The 27,484-nt window shown below is 42.0% G+C and overlaps 2 protein-coding genes across 2 annotated transcripts in view; one reads left to right on the top strand and one right to left on the bottom strand.

The window, feature by feature from the left end:
* LOC128744706 (G-patch domain and KOW motifs-containing protein-like) overlaps nucleotides 1–27,484 on the top strand; it is a 61,081-nt gene that overhangs the window by 23,287 nt on the left and 10,310 nt on the right. The gene's annotated exons all lie outside the window — the stretch shown is intronic.
* LOC128744708 (uncharacterized) lies at nucleotides 1,905–27,226 on the bottom strand. Its single transcript, XM_053841892.1, has 3 exons — nucleotides 26,973–27,226; nucleotides 2,400–3,305; nucleotides 1,905–2,342 (listed from the first exon to the last, which is right to left on the bottom strand). Exons 2-3 carry the CDS (start codon nucleotides 3,210–3,212, stop codon nucleotides 1,923–1,925), a joined length of 1,233 nt encoding a protein of 410 aa, XP_053697867.1. The 5' UTR covers nucleotides 3,213–3,305; nucleotides 26,973–27,226; the 3' UTR covers nucleotides 1,905–1,922.

The following is a 27,484-nucleotide window of genomic DNA, read 5'->3' as shown; positions in this document are numbered from 1 at the left end:
AATGGTTACCGTCTGTAGGAGGCATGCGTTTGTTTTGAGCCTCGTCCATTCATGTATTTTGTCTTCGATGCATTTATTTTTAACCCAATCCATCTAGACTCCGCTTTCAGTGTGGCGTAGATTGCCTCCGCCGTCGCAAGGCTCCTGGTTATGATATTAAAGTCATCTGCAAGCTTAGCAGTTTACTACCCTTGATTAAAATCACGCCTCTAGTTTCGATGCCCACTCGTCGGATCACTGCCTCAAGTGCGATGTTGAACAGCTTGCTGGATAAGCCGTCGCCTTGTCTCAATCCTCGCCGCGTCTTGAAGGGACTCGAATGTGTCTCAAGGGACTCGTGAAACGTTCTCCCTGGTTCTAATGTAGCTCTGATCAGTCCCGTCAGTTTATCCGGAAAACCGGTTTCGTGCATTATATGCCACAGCTGGTCTCGATCGACGGTATCATATGCTGCTTTGAAATCAATAAAAATGTGATTCGTGGGCACGTTGTACTCTCGAATCTGGTAAATCTGGTCCGTATAGTGTATAGTTTCCTGGATAATTCTGGAGCTCGTGTACGGCTTCCACTCTTGTTAACTGTTTACGAAGTTTTTTGCTTCTGTTTTCGCGGATAAAACCGCGTCCGATGCCTGGTTGATCCGTTCTGTTCGAGTTTACTTCGACGTGTATTTTGCAATTGAAGAAAGGAAACAGGTTAATGTCATCTAGACCGATCTAAAAGCGGTTTTCGGTCGGATTGACCATGCAATGCTTTTGCGAAAACTTCAATGACTTGATACATCCCAGGAAATAATTGATTGGCTTCACTCATATGTTATCAATAGCACACTTCGCGTGAAATTAGGATTCAGTACATCGTCAGTGTTTAGCAAGTTCCCCAAGGTAGTAACTTAGGGCCTTTCCTATTCTCATTGTTCTTTAGTGATGTTGCGATTCTGCTGGAACTCGGCTGCAAGTTAGTTCATATTGATAATCTGAAACTATTTACTACGATAGGTAATGAAGACGACTCTCGCCGCTTGCAGGATTTGCTCAATTTATTTGCCGAATGGTGCAGAATGAATCGGCTTATTATAAGCATAGTAAAGTGTGAAGTTATTAACTTTCACTGGATTAAAAACCTAATTTGCTTCAATTATACAATCGATGATATTGAACTACGCAAAGCGTGCGAGTGTTTTGCTGGACACTAAATTGACTTCCAATTTCCACCGTGAATCAATTATTTCTAAGACGACGAGACAACTTGGGTTTATTGCTAAGATTGGGCGTCACTTTAGAGATGTTCACTGCCTTAAAACATTGTATTGCGCCTTGGTGGCTCGACGATTCGATCAGCTCAGTGCCAAGACTGCAACATAAAAGAGTGGTTGAAGCTCTCGAAAAGGTTCTACGTTTGACACATAATTGAAAAGTGACGGTTCCGTGACTTCAAAAATCAAGAACCAGTAAAACCAGTAAAGCAGTATCCGGCTGGCTTTATGGGAGCCCATACTACTACGGATACAATTTTCACTAACGACAAATCCTTTAGAAATGTCGGGAGTAAAACATGGCTACGCGTCAAATTTCCGTGGGTTTCAAGACAGCATACGATACAGTCGAACGTGAATAGCTATGGCAGATAACGCACGAGAACGGGTTTCTCGATACACTGACGTAGTTGTGACCGTGGCCTTAAATTTCTACATCTGAATCATATAATCGTGAGCTTTTCTCGTAAATAATTCGTAAAGAATGTTTCGACATAGTTTCTACTACTGCTTTCAATGAATTTGAAAACCAAAAATTGAATCAAAAAATCCCAAACCCTTCCTAACTAGAGCTCGATAAAAACCCCTAAGTTATCAGCCTGAAGCATAAAAATTAAAAGTCACGAGTTTTATTACTCAATAAGCATTTATTTCAATTGCCACTTATCTATAGATAACCGTATTCTATCGCGTCGTGAATCAATCCTAGCATTCGGCCGGCGTACCTTCGCTGCGCTGCCGGGGAGGTCGCAAAAGCTTCCGAAATGTCCCCACCCAGGTCGGGCATATCAGCTGGATCGGTGCACAGAATGGGAATATCAAACGAGCCCATGATTAGGATAAACTTTCCGAACCGAACCAGCTGCTCCTCGAGGGCAGCGAAAGGAAATAATTTGGCGGCATCACAACCGAGTCGTTCGAGCATTATCGTCAAAGATGTATGATAAATGCGTAACATTTCACCGTAGTGTTTCTGTCGGAATGATTGATCGCTGCAGCAGAACAGAAAGTACAGCACGTCCAAGGCGGGCGACACGTAGCGGGCCAACTGCCAGTCTATGAGGACCAATTCGTTCGGTGAATCGCCCTAAAATTAAGTTCTAATAATTTCAAACGAAATCAATCACATTCTAAAAGCAGTTACCTTATATCCGTACAAAATGTTATTGACCCAACAATCTCCGTGATTCAGCACAGTGTACGGCTCCGCTTGGTTCCCGTCAAGGCAAGTCTCCACTACGGACATATAATTTTGCTTCAGTTTGTCCATTTTCGACCTAGCCTCTGTCTCGTGCAAATCCAGCAAAGAAGCAGCGTTATCGAGTGCAGCTTCAAACATTCCAACCATCTGCTCGTTCTCCTTAACAGCCGCAAGCATAACGTCCGGCAGTTTAAACTGCTCGAACAGTTCCGGTTGCTGATCCTTCAAGGCTAGTGAAATTGCGTGAAAGCGTCCCAGTGCGATCATCAACAAACGAGCGTGATCATAATCGATGGGCTCCAGTTTGTTCCACGAACGAAGATTTCTAGTCCGTAGGTTCTCCATTAAAACTAACGAATTTTCCGTTTCCATATCCAGATAGGTGGAATAGCACTTAGCAATACTGTAGAAACCATCCTCTTCCGAAACACCCTTTTCCCGTTGAAATTCCAACATTGCCGGTAGGACGGTGGAATACAATTTCACCTCCCGTTGGAACAACCCCATCGAATTGAACTGCTCGCGGCGTGCCGGATCAAGCGGTGGAATTTTACAGAAAAGTACCACCTCGCGGGCACCTTCCGTCACGGTTGCCTGGTAGATTTCACCGATCAACCCATCGCAGCTGGATCCGGGTTCGAAGCTGACCGTAAACTGGCCGGCAGTGAATCCCAACTCGCGTGCTGTCTTCGCAACCGCTGCTTCGACAAACTCCGGGAGCCCGGCGCTTGGTTCGGCCGGTGGCTTTTGGCTCATTCTTTATTATGGTGATGATGAAATCCGCTGAGGCAGAGGAACGTTGTCTAATGTGACTTACCGTGTGCAGCGTGTACGATGGGACTGTTGTTACTAGAAAAACAAAGAAGAAAAGAAAGCGGTGTAAAATCAGCTAATGCTTATCTAATCAGTTCGCTTCGAATGGGAGCAAATTAGTGAATGGGTGTCAAGCCAACTTTAGAATTTGATTTTGATAAGTTTGATAGCGTGGGAGCTTTTTTCGAAGGTGCCATAAAGTGCCATCTGTTGCGGAAATGAGAATTTCGAAATTATCCAACCATCCCTAAAATCACACCTAATCTTATTCTATAGTCCAAAAAGAAGTCATGACGATTGAGCATTTTCAAAGACCAGAATGAAAATTCCAATATAGTCCAAAATGTCTAAGAAGCGAACCAGCTGCTGGTTGAAAGCCTTTCAAATAAAGAATGAAATCGATTCTTAAAAAATAGTTCAAAATTGTGCTTAAAGTCACGGAAACACATTTTCTGGAGCTAAAAACAAAAATAAACTAAATTTATTTCGATTGTTCGAAAAGATTAAGGTTCAAAAGACAGAAGTGTGACGGTTAGACGTAATGGTTTTTCAACACTTTTTGAAACTTTCCTTCATAAAAACTTTGGGCCTATTGCGCAGAGTCTGTTAAGCTGACCTAGAATGAAAGTTTTTGTGGAAAAAATCTATTCTCTATTCTCGATTCTATAAAATACACAGTAAATGTTAAGTTTTGATTGTTAAACGTTTTTAGCTAGTTAACCTTCTCTAAAAATACAAAAATAAAAGCATCTAAAAAGTCGATCTCAAAATGTTTGTGTTTGTACGGAGGGCTGAGTAAAAAAAGCTCTCTTATTCTCTATAACTTGTCCATACTATTCCAGTTAGCACTGTAAGCAAAAAGCGGCGAATGCGTGTCATTTCTGTACTGTGACATTTTCTGCGACTGGTCACAGTGCAAATAAGAATGTTTGCTTACTATCATGTACGTAATCGAAAAATAGCCTCTCTCGATACAGAAACAACGAAGAAGCGACGGTATTGGCTGAGATTCTGACATGCCACTGCATATTGGCAAATGTATAGAAAAAATGTAACCGTTTTGGTCTCTGTTTCCTCCTATCAAGATATAGTGTCCTATACGCTTCAAACGGAAATCGATTTTGTAAAGTCGAAAAACTCCATTCCTATACCCCCTAAAAGAAAGACGAAGATAAGTAGAGCTCGGAGGGTGTGACCTAGAGAGAGCAGGCTTCATTTTGCTCATCTCATGCATGCAGAGGCAGAGCAATCTGCTTCTCACAACGATCAAGTTGCTTTCGTTTTCTCTTCAACCGCTTCCTCTCCCTTCGGACGATGCCTGAATACTGTTTTCTCCTACGACCACTCATCATGCGCAGAAGGAGCACAACGACAAGCCGAGCTAATATTTTCGTCGCACACTGGAGACCCGAGACTATTCGCTCCGTGTCACAAAGAGAATATGCGATAGGCAATTTTTTTGGACTGGAACGATTTGCTCCGTGACCTTGAGAGCATACATTCGGTAGCGCTCCGGCAGAAAAAGAAAGAAAGAAATTAAGAGACCAAACTGATGCTCACTCGCCGACAGAGCAAAGCAGCAAAGCACTGCAAAACAACACTCGTCGCGTCGGAGAAGATAACAAATGCTTAATACGAGAAATGTAGATTCAGGTAAACTGAAAATTCTTGATATTAGGCTAAAAATATAGACTTAGCGAAGGTGAGAGTCGAACTCACAGCTCCCAATCTCTAGTTGAGCGTAAGACCACAGAGTATAGACGGCTTAGTGGTGTAATTGGTTAAACAACACGCTCAACTAGAGATTGGGAGCTGTGAGTTCGACTCTCACCTTCGCTAAGTCTATATTTTTGGCCTAATATCAAGAATTTTCAGTTTGCCTGAATCTACATTTCTCGCATTAAGCATTTATTCTTCCCCAACAGAAAAGTAAAGCCGACTGCTATACGTCGTTGAAAAGAAAAGAAAAAAGGAGAAGATAACATCCGACTGAGAAAGAGAGGAAATAGATTCGTCTTCTGTGCTTTGCCAATAAAACGCCGAGAATTGAGATATTTTGCAGAGCACGACAGAAGCCTGAGAGAAAGAGAGAGAACGAGAGACAGAATGACAGAGAACAATAGACAGAATGAGAGAGAACGAGAAATAGAATGAGAGGTAATGAGAGACAGAGGTAGGGAGAACGAGAGATAGAATGAGAGGGAACGAGAGATAGAATATGGGGATATGTGGTGGGACCATCATCACCATCATCTTGGTAGAGAACGAGAGAGAGAGACGACATCGAAATTGCAAGATTGAAAAATTGACAAAGTGATCGAAAGATTAACGGCGAAATTGAAAGGTTGAAAGTTCAGATCGAGGGAGAGATTGAAAAATCGACAAAATCGTAATATCGAAGGCAAGATCAAAAGTTCAAGGGCGAGAGCAAAAGTTCAATGATGCATGCGAAAGATCGAGGACGAGAATATTATATTAAACAAAATATTAAAGTCAAAAAATTTAAAGCCGAGATTTAAAGTTAGGTCGCAGGCACGATCGATAAATCAGCTGCGATATCGAAAGACCGATGACGAGAACGAAAAATCGACGGTGAGGTTGAAGGATTGATTACAAGTTCGAATAATAGATAGCGAGATCGAAACATCGACACGAAAGACCGACACGAGATTGAAAGACCGACAACGCGATCGAAAGATCGACGGCAAGATTGAAAGGTCGACGAAGAGATCTAAAGATAGACGGCTAAATCGAATGATAGACGCGACTTCGAAAAGTCGACGGCTTAATCCAAAAATCGGAACCGAGATTGAAAGCTCAATTGTTTGATCAAAGGATCGGGAGCGAGATCAAAACAAAAGATCGAAAAATAGAGTGTGAGATCGAAAACTCGAACGATCGGTGAATCGGAATTCCTGTCGTGAAAATCGGAATTGAGGAAGAACTCGAAAGATCGAGGAAATCCAGATCAGGAGATCGGAAGTATAACCTTTACGTCCCCGACATCAAAAATGATGGTACTTGCAGTTACACTTTTGGCTCTATCTCCACTTATTTTCATTCGATTTTTATGCAATTAGTCTTAAAAGAACCACATTAGATTGGCCTTTAATTAAAAAATAAGTTAATAAATTTTGGTTCCATTTCCCCGGACATATTCCAGATCGCAGTGGGATTTTTTGACATCATAAGTACCATGAGAAATAAAGCTCTGAAATCTGCTTAACAGAGTGTACAAAAGTTATCCATTTCATTTGTGGTCAATAAGAATGAATCTTACGCTATCCTGTAGAGCGCAAGCTCATGTTCCACATTCCGGAACATCCGGAATCGTTCGAAACCATCTTATGACTCTGGCTGTTTGCAACATTTATGTAATCTGATTAGAGTAAAATATTGCTTAGAAAATTCTTGATCGTTTGCTGTCATAAACTCATTTTTTTAAATTTTTCGACTTGGTCCGGTCTGATTTTTTTTAATTATTATTCAGTCTTCGACTCAAGTTTGTCATACAGACAGTTCGTATCTTAAAAGTCTTAATCTAAACACTGACTTTACACCGACCATATGATATCGCGACAAGCAATCGAGTTGAGCAGGTGAGTCGAGCAGTTAAATCAAACTGTTCAGTCAAGCAGTCAATTCGAGCAGTCGAATCAAGCAGTTTAGTCGAGCAATCAGGTCAAGTGTTTCAGTCGAGCAGTTAAGTTTCGCAGTGAAATCGAGCAGTTGAGTAGCAGAATCGTACAGTTCAGTCGAGCAGTGGAATCGAGCAGTTCAGTCGCGTAGTCCAGTCAAGCAGCTGAATAATCGAGCAGTTGAATCGAGCAATCGAGTACAGCAGTTGAGTCGAGCAGTCAATCCGAATAGTCCAATCGAGTAGTTGAGTCAAGCAGTTGAGTTGAGTCGAGTAGTCCAGTCTGTCTAGCTGTGTAGTCGAGCAGTCAGGTCGAGTGTTTAAGTCGAGCAGTGAAATCAAGCTACTCAGTCGAGCAGTCCAGTAGAACAGTTTAATCGAGCAGTTGAGTCGAGTAGTCCAGTCGAGTAATCCAGTCGAGCAGTTGAATCGAGTAGTTTAGTCGAGCAGTTGAGTCGAGCAGTCGAGTCATCTAGTTCAGTCAACCAGTCTAGGCGGGCAGTCGGGTCAAGTGGCTCAGTCGAGCAGTTAAGTCTCGCAGTGAAATCGAGCAGTTAAGCAGTAAAATCGAGCAGTTTAGTCGAGCGGTAAAATAGAGCAGCTGAGTCGAATCGAGCAGTAAAGTCAAGCAGTTGAGGTCGAGTGGCTAAGTCTAGCAGTTAAGTCGGACAGTCTAGTTGAGCAGATGAATTAAGCTGTCCAGTCGTCAGTTGAATCGAGCTGTCAGGTCGAGCAGTTAAATCGAGTAGTCTAGTCGAGCAGTTTAATCCAGCAATCGAACTGAGCAGTTGAGTCGAGCAGCCGATTCGAATAGTCGAGTCGAGTTGTTGAGTCGAGTAGTTTAGTCAGGCAGTTGAGTCAAGTAGTCTAGTCTAGCAGTTGAATCGAGCAGTTGAGTCGAGCAGTCGAGTCGAACAGTTAAGTTAAGCAGTTGAGTCGAGCAATCAGGTCGAGTGTTTAAGTCGAACAGTTGAGTCGAGCATTTAAAAATCAAGCAGTCCAGTCAAGCAGTCCACTCGAGCAGTCGAGTGGAGCTGTCAAGTCGAGCAATCGAATCGAATAGTCCAGTCGAGCAGTTCAATCGTGCAGTTAAATCGAGTAGTATGTCGAACAAATGTTTCAAGCAGTCGAATCGAGCATTCAAGTCGAGTAGTCCACTCGAGCAGTTAAATTGAGCTCTTCAGTCAAGCAGTCAAGTCGATTTGTCCAATCAAGCAGTTGATTCGAGCAGTCGGATCTAAGGGTTCAGTCGAACAGTTTAGTCGAGCAATCAGATCGAGCAGTCAATCGACCAGTCCAGTCGAACAGTCTAGTCAACCAGTTGAGCAATCTAGCAATCCAGCAGTCGACCAGTGAGGTGACAGAGAATAGAACTCATTGCTACGAAAACATGATGTCTTGTCAGGGGCCCGTTTTTAATTACCGAATCGCCTCGAATGACGTCCTGTCAAAGACCTGGTTTTGTGGTCTTCTTTAATCACCGTACGTTATTCTTTTTGGATTTAAATTGATTTTCCTCGGTGAACCCATTAAATTATAACATCGTTAACGTTTCAGCTTACTCTATTCAGCCATCCTAATTTATTTAAAAAGAAAGTACAATTAACAATCTTGGCATAAAATTCAAATTACAAAATTCACTTACAAATAAGTTATAAACATTCAAATTCAAACTCAAACCATTTGTTGCCGTTGTCAGTTCACTGTTTCAGCCAAGATTGTTAATTGTACTTTCTTTTTAAATAAATTAGTTTGGAGCGAACCAACCAACGGCCCCATCTATTAGTAAAGAATAATAATAATAAATAATTTAGTTCTGAGGATGGCTGAATACAGTAAGCTGAAACGTTAACGATAAGTTATAATTTAATGGTTTCACCGAGAAAAATCAATTTAAACCCGAAAAGAAGACCTGGTTTTGGGTACATACAAGCCTCCTATATAAATAGATTAATTCCAGATTTCTTCTAACTTCTATTCTTTTTATGAAAAAAAAAATTGTCCACGTGGACATTTTCAATACCCCCCTTCCGTGGACAAGCGTGGACATTTTCATATCCCCCACCCCCTTCCAAGCCGTCCACGTGGTATATGGATGGCCCCCTATAAAATTCACAGTAAATATTAAGTTTTGATTATTAATCGTTTTTTAGCTAGTTAACCTTCTTTAAAAATACAAAAGTTAAAACATTTAAAAAGTCGATTTCGAATGTGTTTGTGCTGAGAAAAAAGCTATTGAAACTTGTATTCACTCACGCCACGATCGGCACAGACCACTGCCACTTCTTTAATTTTTCGAATTTATCCTAACGGCAACAGAAACACATTCATTAACATGTTATGTTAATCTTTTGAAATGATGCAAAAGAGAATCGATTTTGTAAAGCCGAAAAACTCCCCTCCTAGGTTCCATAAGAGAATGACACTGATTAGGAGAGCACGGGAGATAAAGAGAACGACGGAGTTCGAGAGGGCGACGAAGATCGAGGGATCGACGGAAATCGGAGCTGTGACCTAGATCGTGGGTTTGGATTGGATCGAGAGTGTGACCAAGATCGAGAGTGGCGAGATCAAAAAAGTGGTTGTGTAATCGAAATAAAATTTCAAAAATCGACGCGAAAAATCCACGATCTTATCGCGAGATTGACGCCAGATCAAAAGACAGAGATCGAAAGTTGAATTGTGCGATTGAAGAGTGGTTGTGTAATCGAAATCAAATTTCAAAAATTGACGGCTAGATCGCAAGATCGGTGCCAGATCAAAGAAAGACAATGAAATTTAATGATAGAGACGTCGTTGAAAGACCGAGTGCTAGATCCAAAAATTGAGGTGGAGATTTAAAAATCACTGGCGTATTCGAAATATACGCTGCAAAATCGAAAGATCGTACGAGAGATCGAAAGGTCACTGGAGAGATCGGCAAATCGATTGCGAGATCAAAAGCCCCACTTTGCCACCTTGGAAAATATTTAAGCTCAAAGAAGTACTGTTTTTTACCAAAATAGCTCAAAATCTCCGAAACTTTATAAAATAACATATAATAATGTTCTACAGAAACGTTCATTTTAGCAAGATAAACAACTTTCTAGAACACTATGAACACGTAAAAATTGACCAGAATAAGTAAGGGTTTAAAAACTTTTTTAAAGGGTTTGTCCACAAATAACGCTTTATAGATAATTTCCATGAAGAGATAGAAGTATAGTGTCTTTGACAAAGTTGTGTGTATTGATATTTACTACAACTTTGCTGAAAGTACGTATCTCACTTTTAAGGGAATTAATCACCCAAAGATTTCTCTCACAAGAAGGGGCTTGTTATATCAAGAAATATTCCTAAAGACACAATATGCGAAAAACTTCATGTTTCGGCGCTATATCAAACGATGACGTATTTTGCTGTTTGGACCACTGTGCACCGAATGTCGACCTATTTTGAGCCTCACGTGTCTTTCCTTTTTGTTCATGCACTAAGCATACATGCAAAATAGGCAACACTGGAAGAAAATATACTCCTTGTTTTCGCGCTTTTCTTTCTACATCCTTCACACTTCTGCCCTATTTGCCTCCCACAGAAGCCGAATGTTTTCAAAGTTAGTCAGTATAAGTTGATTCGTTTTGATATTCAACAAGAATAAGAAGTGCCATTGTAGCGGCCGACACCTTATACTTACCATTGTGGCCAACCCATCTGGCGGGCCAACGAATCTGAAAAATAGAAATACTTACCTTGATGGTCAACCACGTTGGTTGACCAATGCATAGCACCAATCAGACACCCGATCAGACGGGCATCCTAGAGCAGACTAAATTTCAATACCAAGCCGCTATCAAGCGGCGATCAGATAGATCCCTTTGTCTATTACTTGCTATAAAATTCATCCGATCAGGCGATTTCCCATTTGGGGAGAAACAATAAGACACCCAACAATCGAATCAATAGTCTATTGTCAAAAATTATTAGGCTGTGTGCTGTACGTTATTCGGCAGCGCGAATCTATTGTGATTTGCACACGGCACTACAATAAGCTGACCTATAAATAGGGCCAGCAGTTCGATCCCGAGGATCAGTTTTGAAAATAAATTCAAAGTGAAATAATCTCCCGCGTTTTTTTCTAATTCGATTATCGTTATTTTGAACCACGTGGTTCCCGCGAAAACATTTTGGCGCTGTAGACAGGATACCAGTGATCCACGATAGACTATGGATAGATTTGTACGACGACGGTCCGCCACAGAAGGACGGATGAACGCCATTGTGATTCGAGTCAATCAACTAGACGTAGCCACCGTGCGGATAGACGAGCTGGATATTGAAATGGACAGTTTACTAGAAGCTTGGCAGGAGTTTCGGACGGTACACCACGAGAGTCTGGACGCTTTGGAAGACAACGACGCTGCGAAACTGGCTATCCAACAAGCAAACGAGTTAGAAGGCTTGTACAACCGTGCTAGAGCTGCAATTTCGGACTTCCGTCGTAAAATCGTCAGACGGGACAGTGTCATCATGGGAACACCATCAACGACGGCCTCTCAGCCAGGGCCAGACGCTGCATACCCTAGTGCAACTGTTCCAGAACTGCAGTTACCCAAAGGAATTCTTCCAACCTTCTCGGGCGACTACGGAGAGTGGAATTCCTTCTACGATCTTTTTTTGAGCTCGGTTCACAACAACACTCGCCTGACGAAGGCTCAGAAACTATTCTACTTAAAAACCTACACCACCGGACGTGCAGCAGCAGTGCTCAAACACATGAAAGTGGAGGATAGTGCTTACGACGGAGCGTTAGAAGCGTTACGGAAACGTTTCGATAGAAAGGACCAGATAGTTAATCATCACTTACAACGTTTTCTCGACATCCCATCGATTCCCGCTGCATCGGCTGGTGCCCTTCGACGAGTATACGAAACGGCCGACGACGTGGTGCGAGCTTTGCGTGCACTGCAACGAGAGGAACGAGACTGCTGGCTAATTTATTTGCTACTCACTCGAATCGATCCGGATACTCGTCAACAGTGGTTCAATCAAGCAACCACGCTCGAGGAACAACCTACCTTCGAAATGTTTCTCACATTCCTGGAACAGCGATCATATGCCATGGAAACGTCTCACTCTTCCCTGGCAAACAATGGTCAACGAACAAACAGAGCAGGACTACAAAGGAACTGTAACAGCTTTGTGTCCGTGAATTCTATCGAACACAATAGATGCCAAATCTGCAACGAACATACGCATCCCGTATTCTTCTGTAAATGTTTTAAAGAAGCGACACCGGCTGAGCGTCTTCAATTAGTGGAAAAGCATCAAATCTGCAAGAACTGCCTTCGATCCAAACATGGCGATTGTCAAGCTGGCTCTTGCAAAACTTGTAAAGAACGACATCACACGCTGCTTCATGAAGGACTGAAGGGCAACGCTCGTCTTTCTTTCCCGATTATCAGCAATCTTTCTATCAACGAAGCTTTTTCATCGGTCTTCCTTGCCACTGCAGTCGTCAACGTGCGCGACATTCGAGGCAAGCTGCATTCGGCGCGAGCACTACTAGACTCAGCCTCACAAGCAAGCTTCATCACATCCGATCTCTCAAAGCTACTCGGATTAATCCCACAAGCCGTGCACATGCCACTGCGCGGGATATCCGGACTTACCACGGACATCAATAACGCCGTCGAGATCACCTTCCAATCCAGGAAATCCAGTTTTATAAAACAAGTAAATTGTGCCATCTTACCAAAAATCTCAGAACGCTTACCACATGCCTTTGTGGATACTTCGTCTTGGAGATTACAGGAAGACTTTCCGCTGGCGGACGAACGCTTTAATTCTCCGGGAGAAATCGATTTGCTCTTGGGAGCGAGTATTTTCTACCAACTGCTCAATCCAGAGCAAATCTCACTGGGACCAGCTAAACCTGTTCTTCAAAGCACTACTCTCGGATGGGTGGTGGCTGGTTTTTGCGACACAGCTGTGGACAACAAAGGTGAAGCTACATGTTTCTACAGCAGCTTAGTAGTAGAAGCAGCCGGAGGTGAAAGTTCTCTCAATCAACTAGTTAGTAAATTCTGGGAATTGGAAAACGTTACACCCATCAAGCATCTCACCGAGGAGGAACAATTATGCGAAAAGCACTATCGGAATACCACCACGCGCGATACATGTGGTCGGTACATCGTCAAGCTACCATTTCGTCAAGATCCTGCCACTCTGGGAGAAACCGGATACACAGCGTTGCACCAATTCAATTCCCTACAAAGACGAATGCAAAGGAATCCAGACCAATGGAACCGTTATTCAGACTACATTTCACAGTATATCCAAGCGGGATACGCATCTTGCATAGCACCTGCCAAGGATCCAGAGAAAATAATATATCTCCCGCATCACGGCGTTCTTAAGGAAGACAGCAGCACAACTAAACTTCGGGTCGTGTTCAATGCCTCGCAGAAGTCTACCAACGGCTTGGCACTCAACGATATCCTGATGACTGGACCAGTAGTTCAGGATACTTTGTACAATATTCTTTTGAACTTCCGAACGCATTGCATTGCGTTGACAGGGGATATCGAGAAAATGTACCTTCAAATAAAGGTCACCAGTGAGGACAGCAAACTCATTCGGATGCTGTGGCAGGAACCGGGTCAACCGGTGGCAGAGTATGGTATGAACACCGTTACGTTTGGTACCACTTGTGCCCCTTATCTGGCTACCCGAACCTTGCAACAGTTAGCAGAGGATGAGGGAAGCGAGCTTCTCATAGCGAAAGAATCCATCAAGGATTTTTATGTCGACGATTGCCTGACTGGGGCCAACAGCGTCGAGGAGGCAATAACAAAACGGCGGCAGATTACAGCGTTGATGCAGAAAGGATGTTTCAAAATCCGAAAGTGGGCATCCAACAACCGGACTGTTATGGCGGACATTCCAGCAGCTGAACGAGCACTAGAACGAGTTCATTATTTCGATCCAGAGTCAACATTAAAAACCCTTGGCGTGAGGTGGCAGGTAGTAGAGGACTTGTTCACATTCAACGTAGATGTTGACCCTACGCAGACATGCTTCATCAAGCGAGCGGTACTTTCTACGATTGCAAAAATTTTCGATCCTCTTGGACTGATCGGTCCTGTTTCGGTCATGGCAAAGGTATTCATGCAAGAGCTATGGAAAATCGATATCGACTGGGATGAAGCTCTTCCGGAAACGTTCAACCAACGTTGGCGAACCTTTCTGGTGCATCTGCAAGAATCCTGGCGCATCAAAATTCCGCGTCGTTGCATCGGACTGGACAATCCAACACGTATCTATTTGCATGGTTATTGTGACGCTTCCGAACTTGCATACGGTGCAGTTCTCTACCTGCGGGCCATCGACGATACCGGTAAGACTAGCTCTCGACTTCTGTGCTCCAAGGCAAGGGTAGCACCTATTAATCGGCCCACGATACCCAGACTGGAATTATGCGCAGCTGCGTTGCTTGCCCAACTAGTGAAAACGGTGAAGGCAACACTACGAGTAAACCTGCGAGGAACGGTGGCATGGAGCGATTCGACTACTACTCTAGCATGGATTGCAGGAGATCCGAGCAGATGGAAAACTTTCGTTGCCAACAAAGTGGCAGAAATTAACACCGTAATCCCTGCGGTTAATTGGAGGCACATTGCAAGTGAGATGAATCCGGCAGATCTGCTCAGTCGAGGAGCAGCTCCTTCAACACTAGCATCTTGTCAGCTATGGTGGAATGGACCAAATTGGAATCCTGGCGAGACAAACGAGCAGTCAGAATCAACATTATCAGTGGCAGAATCTCACATAGTGAAAAAGGAGCAACGAAAGCCAGCGTTATCAGCTTATCCGGTCATCATCGAAAACAAATTGGACATGGCATTTTTGTTGGACAAGATCTCATCATTCCCGCGTATGATCCGAGTACTGGCATGGATTGTGCGATTTATCTCAAACTGCCAACTGAGAAGGAGTGAGCGACGTCGCGGATACCTTGTACCGATTGAGCTGACTGCGGCGCAAAATTTACTAGTCCGGGACGCGCAACAAACGTACGGAGCAGAAATTAATGCCATTCAGCACGCATGTGCCCTGCCGTCCAAAAGTTCGCTTCTACCGTTATCTCCATTTATAGATGGCGATCTCCTCAGGGTGGGCGGCAGGTTGGCGTTATCCAATTTGGAGTACGAAGCAAGGCATCCTATCATCTTACCAGCGGACAGTCGGTTGGCTGAATTATTATTTCGCTACGAACATATCAGAAATCATCATTTAGGCGCCCAATCGCTGTTAGCTACAGTTAGGCGTACTTATTGGATTCCACGTGGCAGGAATTTGGCTCGAAAAACGGTTTGGAATTGTGTTCCGTGTCATAGAGCAAATCCAAACAGAGGAATGCTTCAGCAAATTATGGGGCATCTTCCCGTCGAAAGAACGCAACCATCACCTCCATTTTACATTACTGGTGTGGACTACGGAGGACCCATCACGCTAGTACAACGAAGAGCACCGGGTTCACCGACAACAAAGGGCTACATAGCATTATTCATTTGCTTCGCAACACGGGCAGTCCATTTGGAAGCAGTTAGCCAGCTGACCACTAAGGCGTTTCTAGCTGCTTTGAGACGGTTCGTCTCTCGGCGAGGCCATTGCGGACATATTTATAGCGACAATGGCACCAATTTTGTCGGAGCGGCGCAGGAGATGAAGCAGTGGTTTCAAAAGGCACGAACAAACGACCACAACAGGCGAGTTTCGGACTACTTGGCAATGGGCGGAACGTGCTGGCATTTCAACCCACCAGGTACACCACACATGGGTGGCCTGTGGGAAGCCGCTATAAAATCAGCGAAAAAACATTTGACGACTATTACCCAAGGAGCAAAACTGACGTTTGAAGAATTCGCAACGCTATTGGCGGAAATTGAGGCAGTACTCAACTCTCGCCCCATCTCTCCAGAATCTAGTGATCCGAATGATTTGCGGCCATTGACTCCCGGACATTTCCTCGTAGGAAGACCTCTAACGACGAAAAATAGTGCAGACTACACACCAAGCGAAGATCACCCGTATGAAGTGCGATTCAAATATCTTCACGAGCTAAAACAACACTTTTGGGACCGATGGCGACGAGAATACCTACCAGAGTAGGGATGCTATACCGGTTTTACTGAAACCGGTTTTACCGGTATTACCGGGCTATTTTCCAATACCGAATTACCGGTTTTTCCTCGATCAAAAACCGGTATTTTCGGTATTTTTTTTGCATGATCAAATAATAACTCAAGAAGCCTAAATCGCTGGTAAAACTTTTGAAACAAAGGGTAAACTTAATTTCATGATTGAAGATTCTACAAATAATAACTCAATTATGTAGTTCTTCCAAAGGGAACATCCCGAAATACCTCACCGCTGCTAGCATAGAACCAGAGTGCCTTGTTTTTCAAGCAGTCGTCTACATTCAACTCGTTCCACTTCATGGGCTACTCGTCGCCAATTTCCCATTTGTCTCAGAAGTCGCAAATTTGATCGAGCCATCTTGCACGTTGAGCCCCTCTGTTCCTGGTGCCGATAGCGTCGTTGAAGAGAACTGTCTTCTGGCATCTTCGACGTGTCCATCCCACCGTAGCCTACCGACTTTCGTCAGCTGTATAATGAATCTCCCCGAGCAATGCCTTTAGTACGTGATTTATGCGCCTCTGCCACTCTCTGCTTTCAGTTTGTACTCCACCAAATATCTTCTGTAGCATCTTCCGTTCAAACACGACAAAGGCGTGCATTTCCACCGTGAACGATGTCACAGCTTCAAGTCCGTAAAGAACTACCGGTTAAATAAGGGTTTTGTACATTGTCTACTTCGTACGGCGGCATATGCTCCTTGATCGTAGCGTTTTGCGAAGAGCAAAGTAGGTCCGATTTCTTGCTTGTATGCGTCAAATAATTAAGAATATTGCGTGACAGAAGAAATGTGCGATATCAGTGAAGCTGTTCAGAAAATCTTCAGTGAAAATACTCTGTTAACTCTAGAGAAACGTCAGAACACAACACGGAAAAGAAATTCTTTCGGTTGCTAGGACAAACTGGAATAGAAATAACTTTATGTTTAGTTAGAATAACCTGTTAGCAGGGCTGAGACAATTCTGCGGGCTTCAATCATCGCTTCGATCGTTTCTGTCCGATCTGAGAAGCAACGATACGCTTTACTTAAGCGATAAGGAATTCATGAAGAAAGAAGATTTTGTCGCAGTGCCTGGTTCTAGTCTGCTGCTGTCGAATTGCTGTACCGGAAAAATTGCAAACTTTACGAACTACGAACTCTAAAATTACTCTCGGAACACCTTTCAGTTACCGCACAACTGCTGTTCGAGTTACTGTATCGGAATAATTTCAGAGAGAGCTCGTATATTTAAATTTATTCGTTTTATAATTAACCACACTATTCGGGATGACTTTCTAATATTCTTCAAGGCTTCAAGGATGTTTTGAAAACAACATTCTGCAAGATTTTATTATTTTAAAAGTCAATGGAATAAATTCAGAAACCGAGTAGGCAGAGGAACCAGGTCAACTGAACTTTCAGTTATAATTTATCATAAATGTCAGTATTCAGTAACCTCTTGAACAAGGGTTTTCCTAGACACATTTCTAATTTACCACTAGGAATGGTTCTTTCTTTCTCTGTGGACACCGAATGAAGATTCTCTGCCTCCGGAAGATTTTCATTAAAATTTGTTCTCGTTTAAAAGATGACACGGTAAATGCTCTTCGCATTGTTAAATATTATTATTTTAATGAACTAGCTCAATTAAAATAATTGAGTACCATTGATAATGGAAAGATTCTCTTCAAATCATATAATTTTTAAATGCTGTTTTCAAATGTTAACTTTCACCGGTTTTTTACCGGTTTTACCGGTATTGCATTTATCAATACCGAAAAACCGGTTTTCAAAATACCCCCCGGTATTGGCATTTCTATACCAGAGCAACAGATCCGGGGAAAATGGCACACCACTTCCAAGGACCTGCAGCTAAACGACATGGTGCTGATCAGAAAGCAAAAACTTCCCGGGTACCAATGGACGGTAGGGCGAATCATCAAAATACACAGCAGCCCAGATGGGCATTCCAGACTAGCAACTGTTAAGACACAACAAAGTGAACTCGTACAATCAGTACCTAATCTCAGTAAACTGCCTATTTAAACAAAATTTATAAAAATATAAATCTGTAGAAATAAAATTGAATATACAATTTGGTGGGCGGAATGTAGCGGCCGACACCTTATACTTACCATTGTGGCCAACCCATCTGGCGGGCCAACGAATCTGAAAAATAGAAATACTTACCTTGATGGTCAACCACGTTGGTTGACCAATGCATAGCACCAATCAGACACCCGATCAGACGGGCATCCTAGAGCAGACTAAATTTCAATACCAAGCCGCTATCAAGCGGCGATCAGATAGATCCCTTTGTCTATTACTTGCTATAAAATTCATCCGATCAGGCGATTTCCCATTTGGGGAGAAACAATAAGACACCCAACAATCGAATCAATAGTCTATTGTCAAAAATTATTAGGCTGTGTGCTGTACGTTATTCGGCAGCGCGAATCTATTGTGATTTGCACACGGCACTACAATAAGCTGACCTATAAATAGGGCCAGCAGTTCGATCCCGAGGATCAGTTTTGAAAATAAATTCAAAGTGAAATAATCTCCCGCGTTTTTTTCTAATTCGATTATCGTTATTTTGAACCACGTGGTTCCCGCGAAAACAGCCATATTATTGCAAATTCTCAATTGCTTGTAAATTTTTTACGGGATCAGAGGGTTTTGTTTATGAATAAAGGAATTAATTTGCATAACTCTATACAGGCTGTTATTGAATAGGATTAGATTGTGTACTATACGTAATCCGTGATCCAAATTCACCATCAAATAGCGTAAGCAAACAATGAGTCATAAACTAAAATAAAACAGCCTTACTCTTCCGTTCGCTATATTCCAACTTAAGCTCTTAGGAGTTTTCAATCGCGACCCCCTAGGTCTTTCGATTCGTGGGTTGTCGCCTGTTGATGGCTTCCAGAATGTGGTAATCCCTTAGATCTTTCGACTCATGGGCTATCACTCGAAGGCTTAAGCCCCACCCTACGCTTAAGGCCAATAGTTGGCTAAGTAAGTCCGCGCGTATGTTAATATTTTATGATACGAAGCAAAACACAAGTTCCATTAGAATTGCGTACATTTTCCCTGGCAATTTCGTTGAAAATAGATGACTGGCAGTGCCAACTCTCTACTATATCCGGCAGTTTACGCCCAGGCTGGCGGGGAAGCACAAAGAGCAAAAATCCGCAAATTCCACCGGCATCGGTTGGTTTTGGTTGGTTGGTTGGCTGGTTGTTGCATTTACATGTGTGTCCATGATTGTTATCGCCTGCAAGCGGTGATTAGATACCGAAATCGCAAATCGCATCAGGCTTCGGGTGGGTATTATCGGGATTTTAACTTTAAGAATCTAGCTCGCGTCATTTGCTGGCCTCAGTCGTGCGAAATTTGTGACATTTGTCGGTTAAGACAGAGTTCATTCGAGAGCGATGGCCGAAACAACCGCGGTGCCCATAATGGCAATGGAACCAACCTCGATGGTTTCGTCGGAAGTTCAACCACCGGAGTGGGATGCACCGGATGCCACGAGTGGATCGTTCGATTTGAACCCCGAAGCGGACGCCCCTTCGGCAACTGGTTCCTTTGTGCTGACTGAAGAGGTTCCAATAGTCGATACGGACGGCGGAAATGGATCGTTCGTGCTCAAAGAAGAGGTTCCAATAGTCGATACGGACAGCGGAAATGGATCGTTCGTGCTTAAGGAAGAAGTTCCGATTGTCGATACGGATCCCGTGGCCATTCCAAGGTTCGTCGAAATATGCGTTGCCAGTATTGCCCCAGAACAGGGATTTACTCCTGGTCAGTTTGAGATAGTAATCGACAAGAATTCCGATTGTGAGGGGTTGATTGGTGAGATTCACAAAGCTACCATTATGGAGGGGGAGCGGGAGCTAAGTCTTCTCTGCAAGATTCCCCCGTTAGATCTGGTTCGGAGAATGCAGTTCAACTCTATTAACCTGTTCGCCAGGGAGATAGATGTTTACGCCAACCTTTTGCCGACCATGTTCGAATTCCAACGGCAGAAAGGTGTAACGGACGAACTGGACACCGGTTTCTTCAATGTGCCCAGATGTTTGTTGACACGCTTCGACAGTGCCAGCGAAGAAGCATTGATCCTCATGGAAGACTTACGCACTCGAGAATTCGTACGCTGGGCCAAGCTCGAACCTGTCAACTACGAACACGTACGACTGCTGATGATACAGTTGGGTCGCTTCCATGCTCTTTCACTGGCAATGAAAGACCAGCGACCGGATTTGTTTGAGATGTGCAAGGTCCCGGATCAAATGGTACCGGCAATGCAGGAAAACGAACAACTTAGGGAGATGTTCGCAACTGCACTGGATGCTGCTATTTCTGTTTTGGATCCGGAGGATGCGAAAGCTAACTTTAAAATGAGTGGACTGCGGAACGATTTTCTGGCGGTTCTGCAAAACTGTGTGGACGCTGAACGAGCTGAACCTTATGCCGTGTTAAATCACGGCGATTGCTGGATAAATAATCTTCTCTTCAGATATCGGGTAAAACACAAGTTAGACTGTTTTCGTTTTTGTTGGATAACTTCTTGATTTGTATTTTTTAGGATGGTGTTCCACGGGACGTTATTCTGTTGGACTGGCAGTTAGCTCGATACGGATCTCCGGCATTGGATTTGCTGTACTTCCTGTTCTGCTGCACCGACAAACCATTCCGTGACAATCACTACGACGAAATGGTACGGATTTACTACACCGCACTGAAAGACCTTCTGGAGGAACTGGGCAGCGAAGCGACGGATGTCTTCCCGCTGACGGCACTGCTGAGACAGCTGAAAACTTTCGGCAAGTTTGCCGTTATAATGACTGCATTGGATATACCGATTCTGTGTACCGATCCGGATGATGTACACAGCCACGGTGATGCGGCGGCTGCTTTCTCCTCGTCGACGGAGGCCCAGCAGCGGTACGCCGATCGGATGGGCGGCGTGATAAAGGATGCGATTAAATATGGCTATCTGTAGAATCGCGGTTGGACACGAGGAGACAGACAGTTGTTAACCTTTGAGCAACTTTCGGTGCATTATCTGCCGATGCTATCTAATCAACATAGTTTTAGATTCTCGGCTTTACCGGGTAGTCCGCTGATAGAATCGATTTGCGACATACCTTGCTATGATTAAGAGACGAAATAAAAATAGAAGTGATAGATAAACACTCGACGGACGGGTATATTGTGGGACTAGATTTTCTTTGTTCAAAACTCTATCACTCTGCCTTCAAATTTGATTTTCTAAAAGTGGCAGTTACTTTTAGCTTAGATTTAGCTTCCGTTGGTTTTTTGTCCTTGCAGTTCAAACAAATAAAAACCCGAATTAATCCACCTAGCGGTGTGACATAGCCTTTCTACTGCAACAATAAAAGAAAACTTTCCAATTAAATTCTACTGTTTATTAGTAGTAGTAGATAGTAGAATTTAATTGGAAAATTTTCTTTTTAATTTAATTTCAGGCTTCGTATTCTACTAAGACGCTCCAAAAACTTCAGTTGATCACAGCGTTTTTACGATGTTGCCCGTTAGAGGGTTAATAAAACGAGATTAGGTCAAAGAAATAGTGCAAAAGCAGCTCCATAAGTATGCTTGAGTTTGGGAAATATGATAATTTTTCAGCGCTTGTCTTTTTCAATCCAACCATGCGCAAAATTGGGAAAATCAACTCATTACCATTTTAAATCCTATACACCACTATACCTATATGCTCAAATCAACTGGTTTTCTTCGCTATTCTGCTTTTCTTGTCTGATTGGGAGTATCAGCAAGTGAAGAAAATTACTATGAAATAATAAAATGTTTCTCACTTTTTCTTGTATTTCAAGCGAGTTGCCATTGTCCGTCAAATACAAATTTCCTCATAACTCAAGAAGTAATCAAGCAAAATGGAAGCAAATTTGGTATGTGGAGGTTTTAGGAGACAGAAATTCAATCGACCCTTGATTAATATATTTTGGTTTTACACGTTTTGAGCGGTTTAATGCAAGGTACTTAAATGTTTAAGTTTGAATAACGTTTGAACAAATCGTCCGATTTTCAACAACTCGGTTTTGTTTGACAGATCTTAATATGGGCTTAGCGGCGGAGGGTTCAGAGAAATCTGGGAACGTTTCTGGGAACCAACGTTTTGCTTATCCGCTTTTATTCCCCACGGCCATCTAATGGTGGAAGCTAATTCGGCCCACTTCTGAAGTTGTGGTAGCGGAAATTTTGAACAGAAAACACTATGGAGGACGAAAAACTAAATAACGGAAACACTCTTAGCATGCAAACTGAACTTTATTGCGTCCTCCTCCAACAATGGCACAATACGGAATTAATCTTTCATGTCCTATCATGTCGGTTATAATAATCTTTCGTACACACACACACTGAAGAATTTTGGCGCGTACTGATATGACAAGTTAGGCAGTGCGCCCAAAATAACGGAAATATGTCTAACGGAACATGAGTGAAGCGGAATAGGGTAGACAAACATATTACATAACGTTACGTAACCTAAATCATACTACAGTTCAAGATATTAACTTTGACCCTAAGAAAGAAAGAAAGATTCGGAAAAAATCTAATCGATCTGTTTTTGCCCAAAGCTTAGATGTTACATATAACAAAATTACAGCCATGTAAACATAACGTGCCTTGTTAATTCAGCGAAGGCGAAATCGCTGTAAACGAGACCTCTCCGGAACGACAAATCTATGTAAAAACTGCATACCACCCCCTACTCTTTGCAAGTCTCTGCGCTTGGATTTTTTCAGCGTACCGTTGCGGGACATAGAGACGAAATGAAAAATTGAAATTAAATTAAAAATACATCTCTGCGGTTTATTCTTAGTTGATCTAAAACAAAACTTTCTTACAAGTTTCAGCTTTTTATCTCTGCTGGAAAATGTGAGGAGCTTAATGGGTAAAAAAATTAAAAAAATGTCGCTTGAGACTTGGTCAAGCCATTTCGCTCGTTAAACCTCTCTATTTTGCGTAACCACGGAGTTGTTGAATAGAACTGAAAACGGCTCTGCGACCTGTTCACCGTAGCTAACCGGCTTCTGCCAAATGTACGTTGGTAATCTCCCCAAGCTGTGAATATTACCCTTGATTTATGTTACCCGCCACCACTCCACTATGGGCCAGAAATTGAAATTTCGGGACAAAAATATTTGCGGGTAAACGGCATGTCTCAGCTCAATGTGATCTTCTGCAACTTTTTGAATAAAAAATTGATGCATATTTTGAAGGGGTCGTCCAATATTTAAGCGTTACTTTAACAACAATTTAAGTAATAACTTTTTGAGTAAACTTTTTTTCACCTTTTTGGTTTCAAAATATTAAAGACAAACCTTTTTCTAGTATTTTTTCTGAAGATATCAAACTTCTACCTTTTACCCATTTTCAGCCATAGACCTTTGTTTATAAACGACCCCTCAAATCACATTTCTTCTTGTAACATGTTTAGTTCAACAGACAGCTCAATGTGATGTTCTAGAAAATATTTTGCTCATAAAAAAGGAATATTTTTGCTGAAGACTGTTTTGCTTTATATGCATTAATTAATACGATATAACTGATTTTAGAGTAAAAACCATCTGATGAAAAATCTGAATATCTTTGCCATCTGCAAGTATCTGTAACTATTTTGAATACCAATTTGTAGGGAGTTATTAAATTTATCTGCCCAAATATGTATTTCAGAGAATGCCTGGGAAAACCATGGCTGGGAATACCTAGGAATAGTACGGATTTTTATTCATACATTTTATAACTTAATAAATATGCGTCCTAGCGTCAAACAGTCTTCACAGAAAATATGTATTTCAACATACTGAATAACTTTGTAGAACACTTGAAAGCAATAAAATAATCGTGTGCAAAGTTATTGAGTGTAATTGATTTTTAAGTGCTCTTTTTTAACACATCATTATATTTCGCAACCGGTAAGAGATAGATAGTTACTTTATTCAGCAAAGTTGCTTATTTTTGTATGTTCTGCAACTTTTGGAGAAAATTTTTTTTTAGAATCATTTAATCAACAAAAGTTTGTATCATCCTAATAGGTGAATTCATAGTCACCCTAATAGTGCAGGATGATGCGCTATATTTTATTATTTTACTTCTCCAAAGACACCGCCCTTGAAAAAATACACATTTTTCGTCAGACGGGTTTAGCCTAATAACAGTTATATCTTATTAATTAATGCAGAAAAAGCAAAATAGTCTTCAGCAAAAATATTCGTCTTTTATGTGCAAAATGTTGTCTAGAACATCACATTGAGCTGTCTGTTGAAATGTTACACGAAACATGTTACAAGAAGAAATGTGATTTGAGGGGTAGTTATAAGGTCTATTGCTGAAAATGGGTAAAAGGTAGAAGTTTGATATCTTCAGAAAAATTACTTGAAATTGATTTACCTTTAATAATTTGAAACCAAAAAGATGAAAAAAAGTTTACTCAAAATATTATTACTTAAATTGTTGTTTGAGTAACGCTTAAATATTGGATGTCTCCTTCAAAATATGCATCAATTTTTTATTCAAAAAGTTGCCGAAGACTACATTGTGCTGAGACATGCCGTTTAACCGTAAATATTTTTGTCACGAAATTTTAATTTCTGGCCCATAGTGACAGAGGGCTTGTTGTTGAAGAAACGAGAAAGAGAATGATGTCCTTCTGCGTCCATAATTTTGGCTGGTCTTTCACTACCTTGCTTGCGAATAGTAGTTAGGCATCTTAGGATATGGTAAACAGTCGAAATCGCGATTTATTTGCTACGGTGGTTTTACAATTGATCAAGGGACGATTGGGGAAAGTAATGAATTTTTTTGGAAAATGGAGGCGAAAGATTGGAAATGTTTGTGGAAGTGGGCTTGAATCCGGTTATAATCTTTGATTATAGCTTGGTTCGACCCATGCACCTTCCAGCATTGGACAAAAGATAGGAGTCACAACGGCAACTTGTTAAGCGCAGCTACCTATTACCTTCCCCCCCCCCTTTCCTCTACACTCCCCTCCATTTTCCAGAAAAATTTCATTACTTTCCCGTACCATCCCTTCATCAGTTGTAGAACCACCGTTTCAAAAAATATTAATAAAATATATTTGACCGCATTTTTCATTTCGCTGCGCATCTGATAAAAAGATTGACACGGTAGAAACAATGCACTTAGAACTTTCTCCATGCAAATTTTCAGTTTATTTTACCCAAAGGTTCAAAAGTTAGAGTAATTTAAGTTAAACCGCTTAGCTAGTTTCGAGGTACGATGCTGGTCTAACAAGCCAGTCGTCGTATTTTCAAATCTCGGCTAAGCGGTGCTGCTAGATAGAGTCAGTAGGATTGTTGCACTAGCCTCGTAATTATTCTGTACTCTAATAGCCGACTGTGAAGTCTGTCGATAAAGAAGGGTCAGCTCGTAGAAAAACGTACGCATAAATCATAAACGAACCAATAGATAAGACAAATTTCGGAGCATTAGTGGTTATCAACTTATCAGGGCAAATTTAACCTTTCATCCTCTTAGCATTCATGCACTGTCCCACGATACAAAGTAAATTGAGCGCAGCACAAGCTGGACATTCGCGATAGTCGACAGAAGTTTCAAAATATTTGACTCGCCCGCCTTCCAACCCTCGAGACCAAAGAGCTAGTGCTGTAAAGCTCTGGGCTTAAACGTCTCTCTAAGACTCGACCCCTTCCCATCGACAGACCCCGCGGGCGGCCATCAGAGCACAGGACAGCCACGGGGCCAATGTAAACATCCCACTCTATCTAGCAGCACCGCCTAGCCGAAACTCGGACTAAGAAGTGCTATTACCCGTAATCATTACAGAGTGCTCCTTCGGCATCCAACCGGATCTGGCATCCCGCTTACATCCCCTTACTAACCCTAAGCCCCCGACCAACTCAATCAATCCGACATTTTTCGGAGATATTTGTGACAGTTGTGATAAATAGGGATGAATCCCAGAAAACTTCATCTATTAATTATCAGAGATCCCCATACTGGCCTAATTCTTAAACGGAATAAAAGCACTTTCTGAACAACGCAACAATCACATTTGGTAAATTTTTACCCCGATCATCACGAATCACATAAGTATTTTGATATATACCCACATTCAGAAGTAAACGTGACCGCTGTTCATTTACTGATTAGTTAAAAAGCCCTACACCACGATAAGGTTCAGTTTTATCCTAGGGAGATAAAAACAGACACATTTTCGGGATATAATTCAACTGTTAGACAACGCTGTGCTAGTTGGTTCATATCGCTTCTACCAACAGATAAAAAGATATAAAGAATTTATTATACCTTTCATTTGGTATCAAAATCATGAAAATCGGTTCAGTCGTTCAAAAGTTTTGTAAGCTTTGGTAGCATTTAGCACAGACACGGTTGCTGTGAGCGGCTGGAATGACGTGAAAGTTTGAATCAACTGATAATTCAAAACAAGTACACGTGCGCACTGTATCAACAAGCCGGACAAACAATGAACGTTGCCGCTTTCATGTTTCTCGAGGCAATACTCATGTAACTTTTCCATCTGCTTTATCTGTTTGTCTGTTTTCTTGCTAAAAAATGAAAGTTTCACTAAAATGTAAGGTTAAATCACACAGCTCTGCTGAAATGCAGATAGTTTTTTGACAGTTTTGTTAAATAAAGTTGAGTTTCTAAAAATGTTTATTTTCGTTTTTGAACTAGTAGTGTAGTCTTACTCCATTTCTCGACTAAATTTTATATTTGCGCAAATGAATAAATTAACAACACTGACACCAAACTGTTCCATCGAACTCTAAAGCTACCACTCACTTTGTTTATCACAAAAACCAAATCATAACAAAATCATAAGTCGATGATAATTATATGTTACACCTACGTTTTACACCTGCTTATTATTGGAGGCTTCGATCACTACCGCGGCGAGCTTCTGTATTTCACACCCCTTCACGGCCGACTGCGTCGTTTCTGGCTGGGGGCCCGTTAAATGGTTCAATGTGTCAGCAACGGCGCGGAAAGCGTAAATTAGGCATAACCTGTTAACAAAGTGCCTACAACATAAGTCAACCGCATTACAATTTATGACTGACAAGACGCGTCGTTTCCACCGTTCGTTCTAAGCGATACTGGCCGGGCGTACGGTGGCGTACTTCCAATCCAATCTCTCCAGCCAGCGCACTGGAGCATGATGATGATTACCACCGTTTTCGTACAATTAGCCCCGCGGTTGGGATGTTCAAATTGTCTCAGTGAAGTTTTGTTTCCGCAACATAGTTTTGAAAAATTTCTCGGTATGATCGTAATTTTAAATTAATAAATTGTGATTGGAACATCCCTAGTACGCAAAAGGAAAACAATCCCCATCAGTGCAGTGGTGTAGCGTGTGCGGCC

Source organism: Sabethes cyaneus, chromosome 3, assembly GCF_943734655.1.
Source record: "Sabethes cyaneus chromosome 3, idSabCyanKW18_F2, whole genome shotgun sequence".
Lineage (NCBI taxonomy): Eukaryota > Metazoa > Arthropoda > Insecta > Diptera > Culicidae > Sabethes > Sabethes cyaneus.
Note: the sequence above shows the minus strand (reverse complement) of the source record. Positions and strands in the feature narration are given on the sequence as shown.